The 23,373-nt window shown below is 35.7% G+C and overlaps 1 protein-coding gene across 1 annotated transcript in view; it reads left to right on the plus strand.

Annotated features, from left to right (window-relative positions):
* The window catches only part of CFTR (CF transmembrane conductance regulator), a gene marked incomplete at both ends in the record, with an annotated part of 212,507 nt that overhangs the window by 66,179 nt on the left and 122,955 nt on the right, over positions 1-23,373 (plus strand). Inside the window, 7 exons of the mRNA XM_080664132.1 lie at positions 1,583-1,672; positions 2,550-2,713; positions 3,795-3,920; positions 7,481-7,727; positions 10,028-10,120; positions 15,292-15,474; positions 19,615-19,806. Of these exons, the coding sequence (XP_080520258.1) occupies positions 1,583-1,672; positions 2,550-2,713; positions 3,795-3,920; positions 7,481-7,727; positions 10,028-10,120; positions 15,292-15,474; positions 19,615-19,806 (1,095 nt within the window). The remainder of the gene's footprint in view (positions 1-1,582; positions 1,673-2,549; positions 2,714-3,794; positions 3,921-7,480; positions 7,728-10,027; positions 10,121-15,291; positions 15,475-19,614; positions 19,807-23,373) is intronic.

Raw genomic sequence — 23,373 nt, forward strand, 5'->3', positions numbered from 1 at the left:
TCTCCAAATGGCTGTGGTTTGGTCCCTAAAGTAAACTGGTACCTTTGGTTGACCATTTTCAACCATGTGGCAGGCCATCGCTAATTCTTTCTGCAATATTCCAAATTTTGTAATAGGGCAACATTTTGCTTTGTTCCCAAACAACTGTGACACGTTCAAATTATATTTTAAATAAATGAATCTAAGTACAAACTAAATTTAGCTTTGCCTGTGATTTTCAACAAGATAGAGAAAACTAAAGTGAAAAATATTCACTGAGTGTTTATTGTGCTTAACATGGAGCCCCATGGAGAGAGAACTCAGTCACCTGAGACTGAGTCTGTTACTAAGTTATGTGTGATCCAGCTCAGTGGATTCCTCCCCTACCCTCATGTTGCTCTAATAGTGTTTTGGAATTAATTGCCTTGATTCCTTCTTCATCTGTGCTTATCTATATACTATTCATTGTTCAACGCCCATCTTAAATTCTACCCCTTTAATAAAATTTTTCCACACTTTGTAACCGGATATGTGAACTTTCTCTTAACCACTCTATTATATTCTACTCCCTTTAACTCATTTATCTTTATCATATATAGATATGCACAGACTAGGTTGCCTTGAGGCAAGAATTATGTTTTTTTAAATCTTAATAATAATCTTTGAAGCCTTAATGATTTGCATCTGCTGAGTGCTCAATACATATGTGAGGAATTTAGTTAAAACAAATATGAGATAGATACTTTCATATAAATGGCAAATCAATTCTTATTAAATTTTGCAGGTAAAGTATGACTAATTTTTTATAACATAATTCATTTATCTACTAAACAATTCTATTTTGTATATATGGATGTATATTTCTTTGTAAAATTTAAGGATTTTATATTAGTGGTATAACCTTTCACAAAATTATTAATGATTCAGTTATTCATAATGTACTTTAATAGACTTTGACTAATTTTATTCAATAGAATTACAATAGGAAGGCAAGCAAAATTTAAGGCCAAGGTTTTTGTATTTTTTTAAAAGATTTTTAAAATAGATATTTAGAGGGAGAGGAAGGGAGAGAGAAATGCTGATGTGAGAGGGAAACATTGATTGGCTGCCTCCTGAATGATCATCGGGATCAAACCCACAACCCAGGCATGTGCCCTAACTGGGAATTGAACTGGGAACGCTTCAGTGTAGGGGACAATGTCCAACCCATTGAGCCACACCGTCCAGGGCAAGGCCAAGGTTTTAATTATAAATTCCACTGCCTTTGGTTCCATGTTTTATAACAATAAAACAAATCCTTCACACTGTATAAATAAGTATTTAGGTACAATATCATTTCCTTTATGGAGGAGCAAAAAATACTTATTACTGTCTAGATGCTGGAAAATAAAATGAGGGGCATGCCAGTATAATATTTGTTATGAAGAGCAATGTTAATATATCTGAGAAGATAGAAAGCCAAATGAACATAAAGTAATTTTCATTATCTTTACTTAAAAATACACACATAGTAAACTAATACCTCAGCTGTGTTATAATTTACTTATGGATATATTTGTCTTCTGTTTTTCAACATCATCTAACTTTCCATTTTTTCTTTTAGACTTTAAAGCTGTCAAGCCGTGTTCTAGATAAAATCAGTATTGGACAACTTGTTAGTCTCCTTTCTAATAACCTGAACAAATTTGATGAAGTATGTACCTACTGATATAATCTTTTATGCATTATCGTTAAAAATCGTATAACCCTGAAGGTTTTCCTGGATCAGATAATGGTAATAAGTGGTTAAGTAGAACACATCTCTCTACCTTCCCTATTTTTGAAAACTGAGAAAGGTAAGTTGTGTAGTAAGGTGCCCTTCTGGGGTCTTGTGGAACCATCCAATTCAGAGACACCTCAGCCTGCTGGGTATGTGGTGAGGTTTTTCAAAATTCAATCCTTATCAGATATTGTTTTCTTTTAATACTTTAAATCACTTATTTACTTTGGTTGAATATGATATTCTGAGCAATTTTTGGTCAGTGCCATCTTGTGTCACAAATAAATGCTAGATCCTTGAGAACAGATAATGTGTCTTGTTGATCTTTGCATTTTCAATATTTAACATAGTATTGAGCCCTAAACAGGCACTAAGCAAATTACTGTTGCACTGAGCATGCATTTATTCTGAATATGTGGTCAGAGTTGTGCCTTGGTGGAGACTGGGCTTCTGGATAGTCTTGTTCTCTCATGGCTCTTGCTTTATCCAAATAGAAGTAAGTTATTTAAAAGAAATTCTTGACATGACACTTAAGAGATCCAATGTCAAGGCCCCTGGATTAAAAAAACAAAACCCATACTTAAAAATGCAGTAACTTGAAATGTGTTCCTTGGGAAATCCTAGTCTGTGTGTAGAAGGTTTAAACATATTGCTACGTGTTTTATGTAATGAATACCTAGATTTTAGTGTGCTCAGAATCATAAAGTGTTTGATTGTATAAGATCATTCATCTATGCTCGTCTGTTTTTTTTTTGGGGGGTGGGGTGAGGGATAAAATAGCACCAGTTTTCACTGTGATTTTATTTTCCAGGGACTCGCACTGGCACATTTCGTGTGGATTGCACCTTTACAAGTGACGCTCCTGATGGGGCTGCTTTGGGAACTATTACAGGCCTCCGCCTTCTGTGGACTTGCTTTCCTCATAGTCCTCTCCATTTTCCAAGCTGGGCTAGGGAGAATGATGATGAAGTACAGGTAGCACTCTATTTACATAGCTTGAAAGGGTTTTAAATTAGGTTTTCAATAAACCCAGGACTGCCCTGTGCATTACTTACTGGGTGTCACTAAAAAGGAATTATTTTATTTTATTTATTTTATTTTATTTTTTTTTTACCATATGATTTCACTTATATGTGAAATCTAATGAACAAAATAAACAAACAAACAAAATGGAAACTAGATTCAGAGAACAGACTGACAGCTGTCAGAAGGGAGGGGTTTGGGGGCTGGGTGAAAAGGTGAAGGGATTAAGGGGAAAAACAACCTCATAGACAACAGTATAGTGATGACCAGAAGGAAAGGAGGGTGAGGGTAAGTAAAAGAGTGTAAAGGGGGGGTAAATGGTGATTGAACGACACTTGCCTTTCGGTGGTGAGCACACCATCAAGGAATTATTTTAATGGTGCAAATAATACTTCCTATATCAATGGGACATTTTTTACTTGTCAATTTGTACAATTTCTTTATAAATATGTCACCATTCAGTTCACTTTTGTAGATCATGATATTTAAGTATAATGGATAAAACATTAATTGAGTGGGAAGGAACACATAGATTTTGGGTAGTTTATAAGCTTTTACTACCTGGTTCATGGATTATCACATCAAAGCCTTAGTTACTTTATATTACAGAATGACTCAGTGATATCAGTCAATGCTTAGATAGAGGAGTTTGTCAGCTAGAACATGATAGAAAATGTACAAATTTTGGAGTCAGTTAGCTCTTGGCTGGAATCCCAGAGTGCACCCTTACTATTTATGTGACCTAAGTAAGCTACTTTACTCCACTGAGTTTCTGTTTTTTTCATCTTTAAAATAGAGATAACCACCACTCCTAGACTGTCAGTAAGGATCAGGAATAGTGTATGGAATGCATCTACTACAATGTCTGGTACATAGGGGTCATTTATTAAGTGGTAGCTATTATTTTTTTCATCTATTTGATAATAAAATGCTGTTTAATAAAAGAAATGTGACTTTTTCAAAGCTTGAGCAGTTCTTAGTGCATAATGTGCTTTGTTTTTACTAATTATTAAATTGATTGATTGACTTACAGAGATCAGAGAGCTGGGAAAATCAATGAAAGACTCGTGATCACCTCAGAAATTATTGAAAACATCCAATCTGTTAAGGCATACTGCTGGGAGGAAGCAATGGAAAAAATGATTGAAAACCTAAGGCAGTAAGTCATTTAGATAGTTTCAATATCATTAGTCAGTGAATGTTTAATATTTCAAAAATGACTTTCAGTGGACTTCTAGCTCATATTTGAAGTTACTGACAAGCAATTGTATTAAGTTATCTCAAATATTCATGTGTTAGTGGCATAAAGTCATTTTTATGGGCTGTAGATTTACATCATTTGTCAGGTGTTTTTTTCACTAGAAAGGTATTTATACCTCACAAAAGAATCTCTTATATGTGCTTATAGCTGCTTACTACACTTATTTGACTAAAGTAATACTCCTGGTGCTGGAGGCTAATTGAAACATTAAGTGGAACTGCTAGAGTAAGAAGTGCACAATTCTGAACCAAATAAATGATTGGCTATTGTTATATATTCCTTAATCTATGTGTTATGGCTCATGAAAAATGAAAAAAATAACACCCCGCTTCCTTTGGTTAAGATGTTTGTTCTTCCTTAACTTAAAAATAATAGCACAAGGTAATATCTATACATCGTGTTTCTATAAACCTTCCCCTTGGGAAGTCAGTTCAAGTAACAAAAACCACATCCTGAGTTAGAGTCAGTACTCAACACCTATCTCTAGTCTTATTTCGCCTCAGATAACCTTTCTTTCACTGATTAGTAAAGATGATATCCAGCAAAAAAAAAAAAAAAAAGTATAGCACAGACTGAGATAAGATTACTGAGATAATTTTTGGCAAAATATAAACTAAGGTAGGCATGAGACCATTTATCTTTAGTCAAGTTCCATGTTCTACAAACTGCATTCAAATAAATGCTCTAGGAGACTCAGTGGGGATAGATACACTGTTAGAAGACAAATAATTTCAGGACGGATAAACGAGAGTTTCACAGGGAAAAATACACTAAAAGGAAGAGCAGCGCCCTTTTGGATGGTGTGACTGTGGGTTATCAGGAATTCAGGCTGCTGATTCCAGTAGACAGTGATGGCAACTGAGCTGCAGGTGTGTGATTGGAACAACAAAAGAAACGCTGAAATGTTAAGTCCTTTGCCATGTAAATAGAAAGAGTAAAAGGGTATTTATTTCCTAAACAGTATTGCTCACCTGTTTTTATTATGCCTTTCAAGACAAATCCAGGAAAGGAATTATATTTTCTTTCCAGAAACATCACCGTTAAAGATCTTGGGAAATTGTTTTGTTAAAGTCTTTTTTTCTCAATAGCGTTTTCCATCACACTTATCTCCTTGGTCTTTCCAGTGCCTACAAACACAGGCATAGCAGGAATGAAGAGGAGTTTTCTCAGGTGTCAAGATAAACTCTTGGTCAGGTCTTCCTGCTTGCTGACTTCCCCCCCCCCCCCCCCCGCTCTGTTCCTCAAATGATGATATCTATCCTTCCTGCTCTGTATTTCTGTTTGACCAATTCTAATAGGAAATGCTTGGTTGTAACTTGTATAATCCAGTTCCTTAATCTGGCATGAAATTGTTACCTGAAAAGGCTGGAAAGTGCTGACGCAAAATGGGAAAGCAAGAATTGCTTCTATTCAGAAGAGCAAATATAATGTTCTGGAAGAGATTGGTAGGATGCACTTCAAAGGGGAAGTTACTTCAGCTTGGGCCACTGTTGAACTGGGCAAAAGGCTGTGCAAATGTTAGCATAAGTAAAACTTACCTGAGAAACTTTTTAAAATACAGATAATCTACTCCTTTATTGCTCTCTGGTGATAAAGTCACTTTCAATTTTTTTATAAGAAGCTGATAAAATATTTTTATGGCTCATAAAGTGTGAGTGATTTTATTATGGAGAGCACTGCTTTCTTGGTGATTCTTATAAACGTTCTTGAATCCATTATTCTTTTCCTATAGTAGACTTGTTCCATTTTCGTCAACTGTTTCTAATACATTTCAACAACAATTTTGACAGATTTATAAACATTTTTGTAAACTGTGTTTTCTAGCATTTTATTAATATCAGCAAAGCTGATATTAATCTTGATGAAGATTAAAGACAACATAGTAAGTTCCAAGTGCCAGGCCCAGGGCTGAAAAGTCCTTTATCTTCACAGCAACTCCACCAGGAAGCTGTATGTTTCCCTTCTACGGATGTGGATTCTGAAGGATCAGAGGGAAGAACAATTTACTTAAGATGGCATCGCTTTTCCTGTCACAGCTAGGAGTCAAACCCTAGTGAGATTCCAAACTCATAATCTGTCTTCAATGCCAAATAATCAATAAAAGTAAGCATTAGACTATAAATCAGAATCTAGGTTGGGCACATTGAACTCTATTTTCTTCATCAGAGTGCTCAAGATTACATTTTTTTAAAATATATTTTATTGATTTTTTACAGAGAAGAAGGGAGAGGGATAGAGAGTTAGAAACATCCATGAGAGAGTAACATCGATCAGCTGCCTCCTGCTGGGAATGTGCCCGCAACCAAGGTACATGCCCTTGACTGGAATCGAACCTGGGACCCTTCAGTCCGCAGGCCAACGCTCTATCCACTGAGCCAAACCAGTTAGGGCACAAGATTACATTTGTTAAACTTGAAAAAAAAGAAGATTCCCTCTGAATTTTATCACTTAAGAATGAGAACCTTTCTGAGTTATGCAAATGTGTGAAAGTAGCCCCCAAATGCCAGGCACACCTATTGCTTCCTCCCACCAGACCCTCTACTGTCTGTGTCCCCACTGCTCTTTCCCTTATAAGAGCTGAACAGGAGAATCACGTGACCCGAGCTTTTATGGTCCTGGAAGAATGGGACGAAGTTGAAGGCAGTATTGTCCTCTGTTCTCACCGGCCTCTGCACTTTCTGTTTTCTGGTTGGAGCATTTAAACCTTTTCTGTGTGTTAAAAAAAAAAAAAAAAAAAAAAAAAAGTTCACATCTGCGGTTTAGACTAGAAGATCAGAAGTATAATATGATTGCAAATAATTATACTGAAATGAGAGAGACAACGAGGATGCAGGATTTGCATTCATAATTTTCAAGAACCACCTGCAACAGAATCACTTGGGTTCTTTTTTTTTTGAGGCCTTCTCCAGACTTACTCACTCAATGTCTCTGAAAGCTTGGGCCTGAGATTCTGTATTTTAAAAAGTTTCTCAGGTAATTTTTACTTATGCTAACATTTGAGAAACACTCCTCTGTGGCTTATATGTTATTTTTAGTGTTCCCCAAAGCCAAGCTAGAATTTCGAAAGTGCTAAGAAGCTATTAGGGAACCATAGAATTGTCTTTTTCTTTATAAATCTTATAACATTGTCCTCATTTCTACACCTAATCACTTAAAACACCAACCAAGAAACAAAAAATTATCAAAGTCTCACTAATCTTACTAATTATAATGAAGTGATAAAGGTGTAAAAATAATGTAATAGTAATTGAGCTTAGTAGTTATAGTTTAGAAATAATATTTACAGGTATTATGGACAAAACACTGATGCATTCACTTCTATTCCTTTTTCAGATAAGGTAACTGAGGCCTAGAGAAGTTCAATAACTTGCCCAGGGCACAAAGCCTTGCGAGCCTGTGTTCAGAGTCCAAGATGCAAAGTAAATAAGCATCCCAAATCTTACTATTTTGTTTTATAGAACAGAACTGAAACTGACCCGGAAGGCAGCCTACGTGAGATACTTCAATAGCTCAGCCTTCTTCTTCTCAGGGTTCTTCGTGGTGTTTTTATCTGTGCTTCCCTATGCATTGAACAAAGGAGTCATCCTTCGAAAAATATTCACGACCATCTCATTCTGCATCGTTCTGCGCATGGCAGTCACTCGGCAATTCCCCTGGGCTGTACAGACATGGTATGACTCTCTTGGAGCAATAAACAAAATACAGGTAATGTACTATTAGTGGGCATTGTATACAATGACTTTAGAATAGTTTAGAACTTTAATAGTGGGCAGACTCTCTTGAGCCTGTTTGATGCTCAGAATTTTCTCTCTTGACGTCTATATGTGGTCTAACAAGCCCTAGTAATGAAAGTTTATTGAAATAAAATAAAAGCCTGTGAGATCCTCTCAAGTCAAAGCAATTGCAGAAAATATTGTTTCTGTATTCTGGGGAATTTTATTCAAGTAATCAATCAATTGGTTATTCTCATGAACTTGGCAAATGTGCACAAAGATGGTGGCAGATTTACCAGGAAGTTAAAAAATTTTCCAGTTAACTCTAGGAATATTCACTTCAAAACTTTCCCAAGTATTTCCTTGGGCAATATGGTGGATGCGAATGGCATTTTATATCACATGAATTACCTTAAAACCTCAGCAATGCTGATGTAGCTGGTAGCTCTGAAGAAAAGTTCTAAAGTCCTCAAGTGATGAGACTCAAGTTTATACAAAGTTAATTTAATCACTACTATGAACTTGTATGTGGTTATGATTTTTATAATTAATATGCAGGTGAAAATGTTTTATTATACTTTTAAAATACTATTTAAATATTTAACCCAGAAAATAAATCATTGTGACATACATAAAGGTGATGGTGAAAGGTGAGCCACTTTTAAATGGTTCTACCATTATTTAATCTAGGCCAGAGTTTGCAAATTGTGGCCCATGGACCTAATTTTGGCCCCTAGACCAGTTTCATTTGACCTTCACATTAAAAAGAACAAAAACATTAGAATTATTTGCCAACATTTATAAATGAGGAGATATCACATATGCAATAAATTGTATCTTCAGCCTCTTTTGAAGGATTGGAATATATAGTAAAGGGGTCCTCTTCCCTAATTTTATCATATTTCAAACATGTGAGTTTGAGATCCGCAATTTAGGCAAATTGATGAGTGTAGCTCAAAACCATAGCAGGTCTTGGACTAATCTTATTTCTTCTCTTAACCCATCACAGGTGTGTGTGTGTGTGTGTGTGTGTGAGAGAGAGAGAGAGAGAGAGAGAGAGAGAGAGAGAGAGAGAGAGAGAGAGAGAGAGAGAGAAAACAGACATACAGACCAGAAATGAGAAAGTGTCACAGAGACAGAGAGGGGCCACTGAACAGGAACACAGATCCTGAAAAAAAAAAAAATAGAGAAAAAGAGAGAAACCAAAACTGAGGTAGCAAGAGAGAGAAAAGTAGAGAAGAAAGGGGGAAAGTGAGGCAAGGACCAGGCTGGTTTCATTACCTCCAGTGGTGAAGACTTCAGGATGCCTGGGCTTAATTTTTCCTTGTGCTCCCACTTGCCCTCAGAACACTGTGAATGGGAGTTTCTATAGGCCCTTTTAGAATCAAGGTTTGATGCCTTAAAATCAGTTATATCAGATCTTCACACCCTCACTTAACCCAGAGAAGTGATGCTAATGATGCTTCTAAAAAGCGGGGGAGGGGGTGCTATAAAGATAAAGATACTGGTTTTCTCTTTGTCCTAATTGAGGCAAATTGGCTAATGCAGGGTGCTTTATAAGTTCTATAAAACACTAGAGGCCCGGTGCACGAAATTCGTGCATGGGGGTGGGGGGGTGGGGTGTGTCCCTCAGCCCAGCCTGCACCCTCTTCAATCTGGGACCCCTTGAGGGATGTCCGACTGCCCGGTGGGATCGGGCCTAAACAGACAGTCGGACATCCCTCTCACAATCCAGGACTGCTGGCTCCCAACTGCTCGCCTGCCTGCCTTCCTGATTGCCCTTAACTGCTTCTGCCTGCCAGCCTGATCACCCCCTAGCCACTCCCCTGCCAGCCTGATTGATGCCTAACTGCTCCCCTGCCAGCCTGTTTGCCCCTAACTGCCCTCCCCTGCAGGCCTGGTCACCCCTAACTGCCCTTCCCTGCAGGCCTGGGTCCCCCCCAACTGCCTTCCCCTGCAGGCCTGGTTCCCCCCAACTGCTCTCCCCTGCAGGCCTGGGTCCCCCCCAACTGCCCTTCCCTGCAGGCCCGGTCGCCCCCAACTTCCCTCCTCTGCCAGCCTGGTCACCCCTAACTGCCCTCCCCTGCAGGCTTGATTGCCCCCAATTGCCCTCCCTTGCAGGCCTGGTCCCTCCCAACTGCCCTCCCCTGCTGGCCATCTTGTGGCGGCCATCTTTGTCCACATGGGGGCAGCCATCTTGTGTGTTGGAGTGATGGTCAATTTGCATATTACTCTTTTATTAGATAGGATTAGAATATAACAACAATGTTTTTGCTCTGTTTTTATTAACAGGATTTCTTACAAAAGCAAGAGTACAAGACATTGGAATATAACTTAACAACTACAGAAGTAGTGATGGAGAATGTAACAGCTTTCTGGGAAGAGGTAAGAATTTTAAAAAATTTACTTAAGTATTTAAGCATTTTTTTGTGTGAATGTCATTTTCATATTAATGGACAATGAGAATGAGGTTAGAACTGGACGGCGAACCACTCCACTTATTTTATAGATTAAAAAGTAGAGGCTCAGGAATGTTAAAGATGTTATTGAAGCCTCTTTACATTTTTCTGAGTCATGTAACTTGTTTCACATAACATATCAGGAAGTAATACAAAGTTCATTGATTTTTGATCTGGGTAGGGCTGAATTTGAATCCTGGTTCTGCTGTTTGTTCTCCTTGTAATCTAGATCGAATTATTGAACTTTGTGGAGCCTTTGATTCTCCATCTGTAAAATGGGAATATTAATATTCACCTGACAGACTTATGTAAAGTGTCCAGCAGAATACCATGCACATAATAATTCCTCAATAAATGCTACCTTATCTGATCTCAAGTTCCGGTCCAAGTGCTTTACAGACTCCAGTCAACATAAAGATGTATGAGATCTCTACCCATGTATGGTTTTCTTTGATTTGTGCTTATTTTAATTTATTATTAAAAAATCCTCATATTTCTCAAAGTCAGAAAATATATTATCAATGATTTTCAGCCTCTCATGAAACAATATCTGATTATTGAGAAACCCTATTGAGTTCCTATTTCTTCTCACTAATATCTGTGTAAAGATAGGAGTTATGAAACCAATGTCCTATTTCTACGTACTATACAATATCTTAAATTTGTTTTATAAGCAACATGGTCACCAGAGCTTCACTTTACTTCATGTTTTAAGATATAGGTAAGAGAATAATTCTTTTTTTTTTCACTTTACCTAAAACTATCTTTTATTAGGATTCTGGTCAAGAGAATAATTCTTTATCTGACTAGCAAAGTTGTTTGTGGAAAAGTGTGTGGATCAGATTCATATTTTTTTGCTTTTAGAAATTTCAAATGCCCTTCTAGGTATGAAGGAAAAATACATTTGACATTTTCACAACTATTTTCAAACAATTGCTTTCCTACTCTTAGACAAAAGTCCTCAGTTTCACTCTCCTAAAAGTATGTGTTGTCTCCTTTAATTCTCATAATAGTCCTATGAGCTAGTAATATTAACATTTTCATTTCAATGATAAGGAAATGGAGGCTTAGAAAGGTGAAGGGGCCTGGCTTAGCTCATACAACTGTCAAGAGCTGAAGCCAGATTTTAGACCCAAATGTCACCATCTACAACCCTTTCACTGAACCATTGACTCCTGTCTCTCTATAGCCTCACTTTCCACAGTACTGTATCCTCAACTGTGAATTCTAGTCATCCCTGTCTGCCATTTCAGTAGTGATGGGCCACTGAGTCTCCACCTACGTCTCCTAGCATTTCATGCTCTCTGTGGGTGACCTCCCCAGGCTCACCCTTGAGGACAAGGAGTTAATGGCTCTTAAATGCAAATCTCTGGCCCCACTTTCCTGAGCTTCATGTATGTATTTCCAAATTTTCTACATGCTCCTTGGGCCCTTCACATTTATCACTCCCCAAGTTTCCAGTGTATTCTTTTTCTCCTCTGATGACATCACCATCGACCCAGTTATTCAGGAGGTAAGTCCCTGATGAGTTATATATGACTCCTTCCTCACTCCAAACCTATGAGAAGGTCGACTTTCTATTTATGTGTTGGAAGCTGAGACTTAGAAAGTTTAAGTTACTAGAACAAGGTTATACAACTAGATAGGGTGGAGCTAGAAGATCAGCTTAGGTTTCTCTGACTGCAGAGCCCTTTTCCACTCATCACTCTGCCTATGATTTTTTTAAAGAGTGACTATTGCTTTACTGTATACAAAACAACTTTATATATATTACCTCATCTAATACCCTCAATAACTCAGGAGACTGAAGCTCAGAATGTTATAATGTCTTGTCAACCTTGACTCAGCTAGTTGAGAAGATGAAACAAAAAGTGAGATTAATACAAAGACTATCAAAACCATTCCACTCACAGGTATATAGGGTTCATAAATATGGTGAATGTTTAGCCTTAACTAGGGAGCAAATAAATAAGGCTAAGATCTGATAGTGAGATTCCATTTTCACCTAGAAAACTATAAAAGAGGACAAAACAAATAACAAAAGCAACAGTGTTGATAAGGGTCCTTGAAAAACTAGCACTATCATATATTGATGGAGGAAGATTTTGAACTACTTTCCAAAGGACTTGGGAATTTTATAACCTATTCTCTCTAGAAAGTTCACTTGTCAAAATTTATACTAAAAAAAAATGTACTCCACATTTGTAGCAAAGTACATATATATAATTTATACATACTCTTGGATACTATCCTGCAACCAAAATATATTTAGAAGAATGCTAATGGTATGTGAAAATTTTTATCATTTGTTCTAAGTCAGAAAAGCAGGTCCCAAACTTTATATACAATTTTTATTAATGTAAAAATTATATATGGTTTTATGTATTATGTACATTTATATTATATGTAAAAGTGGAGGGATATCAGTTGAAATGTTAAATAAAGTTTTTTTTCTCAGTAGTAGTGCTATAGGTAATTTATTCTTTCTTCTTTCCGCTTTTCTATATTTTCCAAATTTCCTGAAATTAGTATGTTACTTCTGTAATTAGAAATCAAAATTATTATGAACAATAACCTGCCATTGGTCTGAGTCTATTTTACTGGATAAAAGTCCTCCTAACCATGCCACACAATCTCCTTAACAGCCTGTACTGCCCACCTTACCAAGCACAGCCTTTGTTATCTTGTCATGTGTATCTGACCCAGCCACTCATCATTCCTGACACATAGTTTGTTCTTTTAAGCCTAAATCATTGTGCATGCAGATCCATCTTCCTAGAATATGTATACTATTCCTTGGTCTTGTGAAGTCCCACTTACATCCTTTATAGCCTAGTGTGTAGATCATTTACTTGGTCAAGCTCCAGGCTGAGTCGGTTGCTCCTTCTAATGTACTCCCATAGGACTTGATATGATTTTCAGTTGTAGCACTAAGCACATTGCAATATTAATATTTATTCATGTTATTCTCCCATGTGGGATTCTTTGAAGTTATCTTTAATACAGAGGTGATACTCAATAAGTTTAATTTATTTGATAAATAAATGAATAAGGGAATAACAAATAGCTTTGTATCATTTTTTAACACTTTAAGAAATTGATTTTTAGAGAGAGAGGAAGGGAGAGGGACAGAGAGAAACATCAATGTGAGAGCAAAATATCAATTGGCTGCTTCCTGCATGCCTCCTACCAGGGAACAAGCCTGCAACCCAGGTGCGTGCCCTGACCAAGAATCAAACTGTCAACTTTATGGTACACAGGAAGATGCCCAACCAACTGAATCAAACCAGCCAGGGCTCTCTCTTTTTTTAAAAAAGAATATATTTTTATTGAAATCAGAGAGGAAGGGAGAGGGAGAGAGAGAGAGAAACATCACTGTTGAGAGAGAATCATTAAGCAGCGGCCTCCTGCACGCCCCCTATTGGGGATTAAGCCCATAACCTGGGCATGTGCCCTTGACCGAAATCAAACCCGGGACCTTAAGTAGTTATTATTAAACATAAACATGCCCTGGCAAGTGTTGCCTCATGGTTAAAGCATCGGCTTGCGCATAGAAGGGTGGCAAGTTTGATTCCTGGTCAAGGGCACATACCTGGGTCTCCAGGCGGACACTCTATCCACTGAGCAAAACTGGCTAGGTCTAGGGCTCATTTTTTAACACCTTAATTGCTTATTTCTTAAAAGCTTTGCTTTTAGTTGTCTGATGACTGAGGGGCCATTAGCCATCTATAACAAAGGACTCAAAGCAAATGTAAGAGGATTTTGAAGAACTATGAACCTCTGACACATTTTTCAAGTTGGCTTTTAAATATTTCAACATAAGTTTAAGTGGTGGCAAAAGATGTCATTCCTGTTTATTGTATGCATGTTAAATGGATTTTTTTTGTCAAAACTTGGGAGCTGCACTTTCAGGGTATTCAATTTATGGAAGATAAATAAATTTATGTAGTCAGTTCTCATTGTCAAGCCAATCAGTTGACTTTATCTCAGAAAAAGTATAACTTTACTTTAAAATGGTTGGGGGCAGGCTAGAAGGGGTCAATGGAGGAAAAAGGGGGACATATGTAATACTTTCTACAATAAAGATTTTAAAAATGAAGATAGTTAATGTGTATTAATTTATTAAATTATTAAAAATTAAATAAGCAATCAAATAAATAGTTAATTAAAATCCCTTATCCTCCAACTCATTTCTGAAATCTATTCTAAGCTAGGTAAGACACAATTGCCTTCTTGTGTAAATGGAATTCATTCAAATAATCTGGCAATATTGTCACTTTTATGGTTTTTGTTGTTGTTTGCTTTTTGTTAATCATCACCTGAAAATATTTTATCCATTGATTTTAGAGGGAGGGGAAGGAAGGCAGAAGGGAGAGGACAGAGAAAGAGAGAGATTGAAAAATCGATGTGAGAGAGACACATGGATTGGTTGCCTCCTGCACTCGCCTCCTCTGGGGCTGGGATTGAACCTGCAACCCAGGTATGTGCCCTTGACCAGGAATCAAACTTGCCACCCTTCTATGCGCAAGCCGATGCTTTAACCATGAGGCAACACTTGCCAGGGCATGTTTATGTTTAATAATAACTACTTAAAGAAATAATTTGAGCTTTTCAGAGAAAGGTACTACTAACATGATAGAGTAGAAGTCAGATTTGGGCTGCAATTCCACTGTAGCCTATTAGTTATGTGACTTTTGCCATTTTACCTTTCTGAATCACAGTCTACAGCTTTGAAAGAAAGGGATTGTCAAATCTTGGCACATATATTATTATTATGCTGAGGATTAAATGATAATGTTTATGTACCCAACCTACAGGAGAAGGTGTATATATACTTATATAGATAAATAGGCATATTTAATTTAATTTGATGTCTAGCAATAATTTAAGAAATTAAAATGGTTATTATTAAGTGCCATAATTATCATTTCAACTGTTTTGGATCATGTGCTCTAGAAATGATGGGCTAAATAATTATGTGCCATAATGTATGGATCATGGGCCATGTGCTCTTCAAACTCATCATACATAAAATAAATAGCCATTGAAAATATCTGGAAAGCTGACTTTTTAAAATTTCTGTTTTTTTCTTAACAGGGATTTGGGGAATTATTTGAGAAGGCAAAACAAAACAATAATACTAGAAACATTTGCAATGGTGATAACAGCGTCTTCTTCAGTAACATCTCACTTCTTGGTACTCCTGTCCTGAAAGATATCAATTTCAAGATAGAAAGAGGACAGTTGTTGGCAGTTGCTGGATCTACTGGAGCAGGCAAGGTAGTTTATGTTATTCTTTATCATTAAGTTCTTAACTTGGCATGCATTTCTTCTTTCTTTTTCTAGTTTGTCTGTAGTGTAAAAAGGTATTTTGAAGAAATGTTTGCATTGATATTAGGATAATGCTTAGATATAGTGTTTCTTATAATATAAATTATTCCACTGATAACATCCTCTAGCCTTTATTTCTTTATATTATTACCAGTGACTCTCTCTATATCTTTCAATTTTGTAAAGCTCTCAGTGCAGTGTCTTGTACAAGGTGGGCATTCAGTAACTTTATTGAACAAATGAACCTTCAATTTTTACCAGTCTATGGCACACACATTTTTTCAGAACTTGTCCAGAAAAATCATGGCTTAGATTTTACCCATGTAACCATACAGGCATTTTTTGACATTAGAATTTTGAAACAAATACAATAAAGTTGCAGGATACAAAATCAATGTGCAAAAATCTACTTCCTTCCTATATACTAACAATGAAACTTCAGAAAGAGAAATGAAAAAAGATAACAAACAAAAACAATTCCTTTTGCAAGTGCAACCAAAAGAATAAAATACTTAGTAATAAACTTAACAAAGGGTATGAAGGACCTAGATACTAAAAACTACAAAGCATAATGAAATGGAAAGATATTCTGTGTTCATGAATTAGAAGACTCAACATAGTTAATATGGCCTTATTACCCAAAACAATATACAGATTTATTGCAACACCCATCAAAATCTCAATGACATATTTTAAAGAAATAGAAAAAAACAATTTCCAGATTTGTATGGGACCACAAAAGACCCCGAATAGCCAAAGCAATCCTGAGAAAAAGAATGAAGCTGGAAGTCTCACACTACCTGACTTCAAATTATACTGTAGAGCTACAATAATCAAAACAGCATGGTATTGGCAGAAAAACAGACACACAGACCAATGAAACACAATTGACAACCCAGAAATAAAACCACATGTATATGGGCAAGTAATTTTTGACAAAGGATCCAAAAACACACAATGGAGAAAAGAAAGTCTCTTCAATAAATGGTGCTGGGAAAATTGGAAAGTCATATGCAAATGAATGAAACTAGATGACAATTTGTCTCCATGTAAAAAAGTTAATAAAAAATGGATCAAAGACCTAAATATAAGATCTGAAACAATAAACTATATAGAAAAAAATAGGTACTAAACTTATGGACCTTGGTTGGAGAGAGCATTTTATGAATTTGACTCGCAAGGTAAAGGAAGTAAAAGCAAAAACAAATGACTGGGACTATATCAAACTAAAAAGCTTCTGCACAGCAAAAGAAATGATCAACAAAACAAAAGGCAATCAACTGAATGGGAGATGATATTTGCAAACAACAGCTCCAACAAGGGGTTAAAATCCAAACTATATAAAGAATTCATACAACTCAGCACCAAACAATCCAATTAATAAATGGGCAGAGGACCTGAACAGAAACCTCTCTGAGAAGACATACAAATGATCAACAGAAATATTCAACTTCACTAGCTATTAGGGAAATGCAAATAAAAGCTACAATGAGATACCAGCTATCACCTGTTGGAATAGCTATTCTCAACAAGATAGGTAATAACAAGTGTTGGAGAGGCTATGGAGAAAAAGAAATCCTCATTCATTGCAGGTGGGAGTGTAAACTGGTACAATCACTATGGAAAGCAGTGTGGCGGTTCCTCAGAAAATTAATAATAGAGTCACTATATGACCCAGTAATTTCTTTCTTGGGGATCTACTGGAAAAACTCTAAAACATTTATTCGCACTCCTATGTTCATTGCAACATTATTCACAGTGGCCAAGACATGGAGACAACCAAAGTGTCCTTCAATGGAGGATTAGATAAAGAAGGAAAAATGAAATACTGCCATTTGGGACAACATGGGTGGACCTTGAGAATATTATGCTAAGCAAAATAAGTCAGTTGGAAAAAGCTATGAACCATATGATTTCACCCATATGTGGGATATAAAACTGAAACTCATAGACAACAATATGGTGGTTACCAGAGGGAAGGGGGTGGGGCTATAATAAAGGGTAAAGTGAGGCAAATATATGGTCACAGAAGATGTTTTGACTGGGTGATGGGCACACAATTTGATATACAAATCATGTATCATAGAAATGTACACTTGAAACCTATAGGACCTTATTAACCAATGTCATCCCAATAAATTTAATAAAAAAAGAATTTTGGAGAATGGACTCAGATTTACATATGATTTATTATGAGGGAAAATTTTTAAGTGGGATAGTTTTTTGAAGAAAATTCATAAGAATGTTAAGTTATTCAGTGCTGGTCAGCCTCCCGCCCTCCCCACCCCGCTACTTTCTTTTGTCGTAGGTTAGAAAGCAAAAACAGGTAAAGGTTCAAACCTCATTGGCAGGAGAAGGCTTTATAGTGATCTTTAAGAATATGAGCTATCATTCAGATAATGATGAAACACTTGTTCTCTTTAGGAAATAAATTTAAAGGACATGAAGTAATCAAATCAGAGATGTAAATCAGAGCTACACATTTATTTAATTAAAAGTCTTTGAGAAAATGGTATGGTTTTTTGTTCTAATCTACATTAGGCGTCTTTCATTTAGGAAACATCCTTGAATTATTTTAATTAAGTGAAATTGGTATAAGAATCTGCACCACTGTGTACCCTTGACTGAAGGCTGGCTTGCCACATCTCCCACAGGGCGTGAGGATTTTCTGTTCTGCTATTGTCTCTACCACAATTGAAACAGCTCTGTGGCCTTGCTGATAACCCATGACACCTTATAGTCTCCATCCTTTTTCCTGGCCGTGCTCTGGCACTAAGCTTTAGCTTGGTCATAAACACTGAGCATTAGAGGTGTAGAATAAGCAATTAGCTCCAGGTTTTGCTTACTTTTTAAATAAAATACAGTATCTTCAAAGATTTATTAATGTTTTTGTATTTTCATACATTTATATATATTTAATGATGCTTTCATTTTACTTCATATCTCTCAAAATACCAAAATATTACTATGTATAAATATATAAATTATATTTTTACTTATATAGATGTACATAAATATATAAGTATGTATTTCTGTATATATATTTGTATGTTTAACCTGGACATGATATAATTTAATGATATTGGTATTATATTAAATTATAATGGTCCAAGTTGAATTACTGGTACATAAATAAACAGATGAACCAGTGGAGCAGAATTAAAGCTACAAAAGTAGATCCAAATGCATAAGGGAATTAGTATTTGACAGTGAAGAAAGATGGGATATTCAAAAAATGGTGTTGGACAACTGGACAGCCACCTTGAGAGCAAACAAAAAATTGTATCCATATCTCACATCATAGACCTGATGAATTTGAAATAGATCAGAGAACAAGTACAAAAATAAGACTATAAAATGCTTAAAGTAAACATTGGAGGATGCCTAAAGGAAGAGAAAAAAAAAATACCATGGAGGAAGAAAGCCTTTCTATAACTCAAGGTCCAGAAGCCATAAAATAAAAGCTATTAATCACTTTAAAAAACAACAACACACCAACAAAACGAACCACTTGTGCATGGAAAACAGAAGTAAAAAATGTCATACTAAAGTAAATATATGCAATTTATATCACACAAAGGAATAATCTCTCTCTAAATAAAGTGATCTTAAAATCAAAAGGTAACATACAGACAACCCATTAGGAAAAAACATGTCACATGCTCTTACACATATGTGGAATCTAATGAACAAAATAAACAGATGAACAAAACAGATCCAAGACATAGAAGTATGGAACAATCTGTTGAATTTTAGAGGAAAGGCATGGGTTGGTGGGTGTGGGAGAGAAAGGGGCCAAAGGTGTGAGGCCAAGGGCATCCCAAGTTTTAGAGGTTGGAGAGGTGTGTTTTTTCCTAGTGATTATATTTATAATAATAACTTTTTGTTACATCTTTGGTCTTCTATTTTTTTAGTTCACTAGCAGTGTACCTCAAATAGGAAGTACCTAATTAAATTTGAATTGAATGTTAATTATAGAATCTTTTAAAATTAGAATAGATATCTCTGCTTAGGATGACAGTTGGTGGCAAGAGCATCTTGAGAGTGATTTGATCAAATGATTTAACTTAATAATGGTTTCATTTCTAGACTTCACTTCTGATGATGATTATGGGAGAACTGGAGCCTTCTCAGGGTAAAATTAAGCACAGTGGAAGAATTTCATTCTGCTCTCAGTTTTCATGGATCATGCCTGGCACCATTAAAGAAAACATTATCTTTGGTGTTTCTTATGATGAGTATAGATATAGGAGTGTCATCAAAGCATGCCAACTAGAAGAGGTAAGTAATTATGTGAAAAATTTCTGATTATGCATATGAGACCTTCAAACTACCTAAATGATAAATTTAGCTCCCTATTTGATCAGTCAGTCTACATATGTTAATCAAGTTATCACTATTGGTAAACAACTTTGAGTAAGTCAATTAAGAAAATATGTGAACCTTATTTTTTAATATGTTTTTATTGATTTTTAGAGAGAGGGGAGGGGTGAGGGATAGAGAGATAGAAACATGAATGAGAGAGAGAAACATCATCGATTGGCTACCTCCTGCACTCCCTTTACTGGGGATTGAGCCCACAAACCCAGGCATTTTCCCTGACCAGGAATTGAACCATGACTTCTTGGTTCATGGGTCAATGCTGAACCACTGAGACACACAGGCTAGGCTGAACCTTGTTTTAAGAAACTTACAAAAACATAGAGAAGATATACTTTATTTTTAAAATGATGGACTTGTTTAGTTAGAACAAAAACTCTTTATGAAATGATGAGAATTTTGTTCACTCATTAATGAGAAAATGTCCTCAATTGCATGCTTTTTAAAAAGATATTTTAAAATTATGTAAGAGGACTTTAATACTTTTAATTATATTATAGTCTAATGGAATGAGCATTGTCCTGCCTGTAGAGAATTAGAGATAAAATTGTGATTTTATCTTATTGTTTAGCCTTCAACATAATATCTAGCTAAATGAAGATGATGCTGTTGGCTCATTTCATAACAATATTGGGGAATGAGCTAAATCTGCATTGAAAGCATTTCAAGTGAAATCAGTATGTGGATCTTGCGTTGTTTGATACATAAATTGTATGATGGAGACTTCAATAATTATTTATGTAAATGATTACAGAGACTATATCATTATGAGGTTTTCAGAATGATAGATGGCATTCGACACTAGTTAATTACATTGTCACCATTAATGAAAAAATTTGCAGTGTGAATAAAATAAAACAAAATATAGTGCATGGAAAATAGAACATGGCTAATAGCAGAATAGCTAGAACTGCAATTTTTATAATAGAGGGCTACTTGTTTGTATAAATGGCTCTCTATGTATATAATGACTCACTCAACAGTTTTTAAAAGTCCCAGTCTCTTATTTTTCATACATTCTGAAAACATAATGAAAATAAGAGCTCTCCTGAAAAAGTATTGGATTTACTTTGCAGAACATATTCTTCATTCCTCAAAAGCCCTTCTTCCAGGAGTTGTATTTCACAACCTGGAGGTTGGAACACCCAGTAGATTTGTTATAAAAAGTCTGAGTGTTTCTAGGGAACACACACATTTATCTAGGAGGGGACTGGGATGTAGGAGTGGTAGTGCCTTGCAATATAAATGATGGGACTTATTTATTTATTAGTGGAAAGGTGTTGAAGTTTCTGGTAGGCTTATATTTTGCTTTGAATATACCTTTCCCATAGGAATAATATTATCATGGTGATTTGATTCTCCCAAGTAAACATATATTTAACCCAAATATGGCATAGTTAATTACTACTAATAAATTCAGGGCTAGTGGTCCCTCATTCATATGAGCATATACTAAATTCTGAATACTGTGCTAGGTCTTGGGAATGTCATGTGAGTAAGACATGGGCCATTTTTCTAAAGGATTCATAGTTTTAATGAGTGGTTGTATGGTATGTGAAATATATCTCCATAAAGTTGTTAAAATAATGAAAGAAAGAGGATAAGAGAAAGATCATATTATTGATTTTTTTCTGATTCCATGGCCAGCCTTAAAATTATTTTTAAAGTGTATAAATCAGTTTTTTACTATATTCACATGGCTTTACAGCCATCACCACATTTTCTTTTTTTTCTTCTTATTGTTGACAGTATTACAGATGTTGTCCAATTCCTTCCACCCCCTTTACCCTCCTCTTCTCAGCTCCTTCCCCACCCTAGGCCTTCACCATACTGTTGTTTGTGACAATTTGTTATACATATGTGTATATAAGTCTTTGGTTAATCTCTTCCTGTCTCCCACTCACCCCCACGCCCACTGAGATATGTCAATCTATTCCATGCCTTGAGACCTATTTTGTTTGTCAGTTTATTATGTTCATTAGGTTCCACTTATAAGTAGAATCATGTGATATTTATCTGTCTCTGACTGACTTATTTCATTCAGCATATTTTCCAGGTCCATCCATGCTGTTGCAAAGGATAAGAAACCTGTTTTCACAGCTTCATACTATTCCATTGTGTAAACTTACCACAGCTTTTTTATCCACTCATCTACCAATGGGCACTTGGGCTGTTACCAGATCTTAGCTATTGTAAATAGTGCTGCTATGAACATAGGGATGCATATATTCTTTCTGATTAGTGTTTAGAGCTTCTTAGGATATATTCCTAGAAGTGGGATCACTGGGTCAAACAGTAGTTCCATTGTAAATTTTTTTAGTACATTCCATATTATTTTCCATAGGGGCTGCACCAACATCATCATATTTTCAAATCCTTTAAAAGAAACCATTTACAATAAATTTTTATTTCTTCATACCTCCTCCACCCGGCTTTAAGCAATTTTCAGTCTCTAAAATTTTTTCTATTCTGGATATTTTACATAAATAGAATCATACAATATAAGGTCTTTTGTGCCTAGATAAACTTTTAAACTTCAAGAAGACAATATCTTTATTTTGAAAACATTTATTGAGTCTTGCTGTGTTTTATGAAAATGTAAATAGAACAAGATCCATATACTTCAGAGGTTCATGGGCCAGTAGAGAAAGAGACGTGTCAATAAAGATATAATCTAATAGAAAAAGAAAGAGGCATTTTTTTAGGTGCAAAGGAAGAAGCGTGGGAATCGATGTCTGCCTAATGTAAAAAATAACCTCCAGAGGAAGCTCAAGGCTAATGCCCTCCAATGGAATTATTCATTCTGGAATTCCAGTGGTGGCAAGGGTAAAAATTATCGCCTCGTAGTCATTTTTTTTATTAGAGATTCCAGTAGAGAGAAGGTTAAGTTGATGGGAAGAATTGGGAGATTGATGAGTAAATGGTCACTAGATTACTGAGAAAAGAAAATTAAATACATATAAGGTGCCTAATATAGTATCTAGTGCAAACTAACCATTCAGTGACTAGTAGCTCATTTCTACCATCTTTTTTTTACTAGTATTTTTATTTTACTTTTAAAATTTTATTTTTCAATTAGTATAGTTTACACTTAATCTTATTTTATATTAGTTTCATGTGTACAACATAGTGATTAGACAATCATATACTTTACATTGTTCCCCTGATATTTCCAGTACCCATCTGGGACTATACTTAGTTATTACATTATTGACTGTATTCCCTATGCTGTACTTTACATTTCTGTGACTATTTTGAAACTGCTATTTGTACTTCTTAATCCCTTCATCTTTTTTACCCAGTCCTCTAACCCCCCTCTCCTCTGGCAACCATCAGTCTGTTCTATCTTTTGAGGTGGAGCATACTGCTAGAGAGCATTACATAAATTAATGTGTCTGAGAGTTAGTTCTTGTTATTGAATGACTACAGTGGAAACAGGTAGAGGTTGGTATAATTAAGAAGGAGAAC

Source organism: Plecotus auritus, assembly GCF_963455305.1.
Source record: "Plecotus auritus genome assembly, chromosome: 4".
Taxonomy (NCBI): domain Eukaryota; kingdom Metazoa; phylum Chordata; class Mammalia; order Chiroptera; family Vespertilionidae; genus Plecotus; species Plecotus auritus.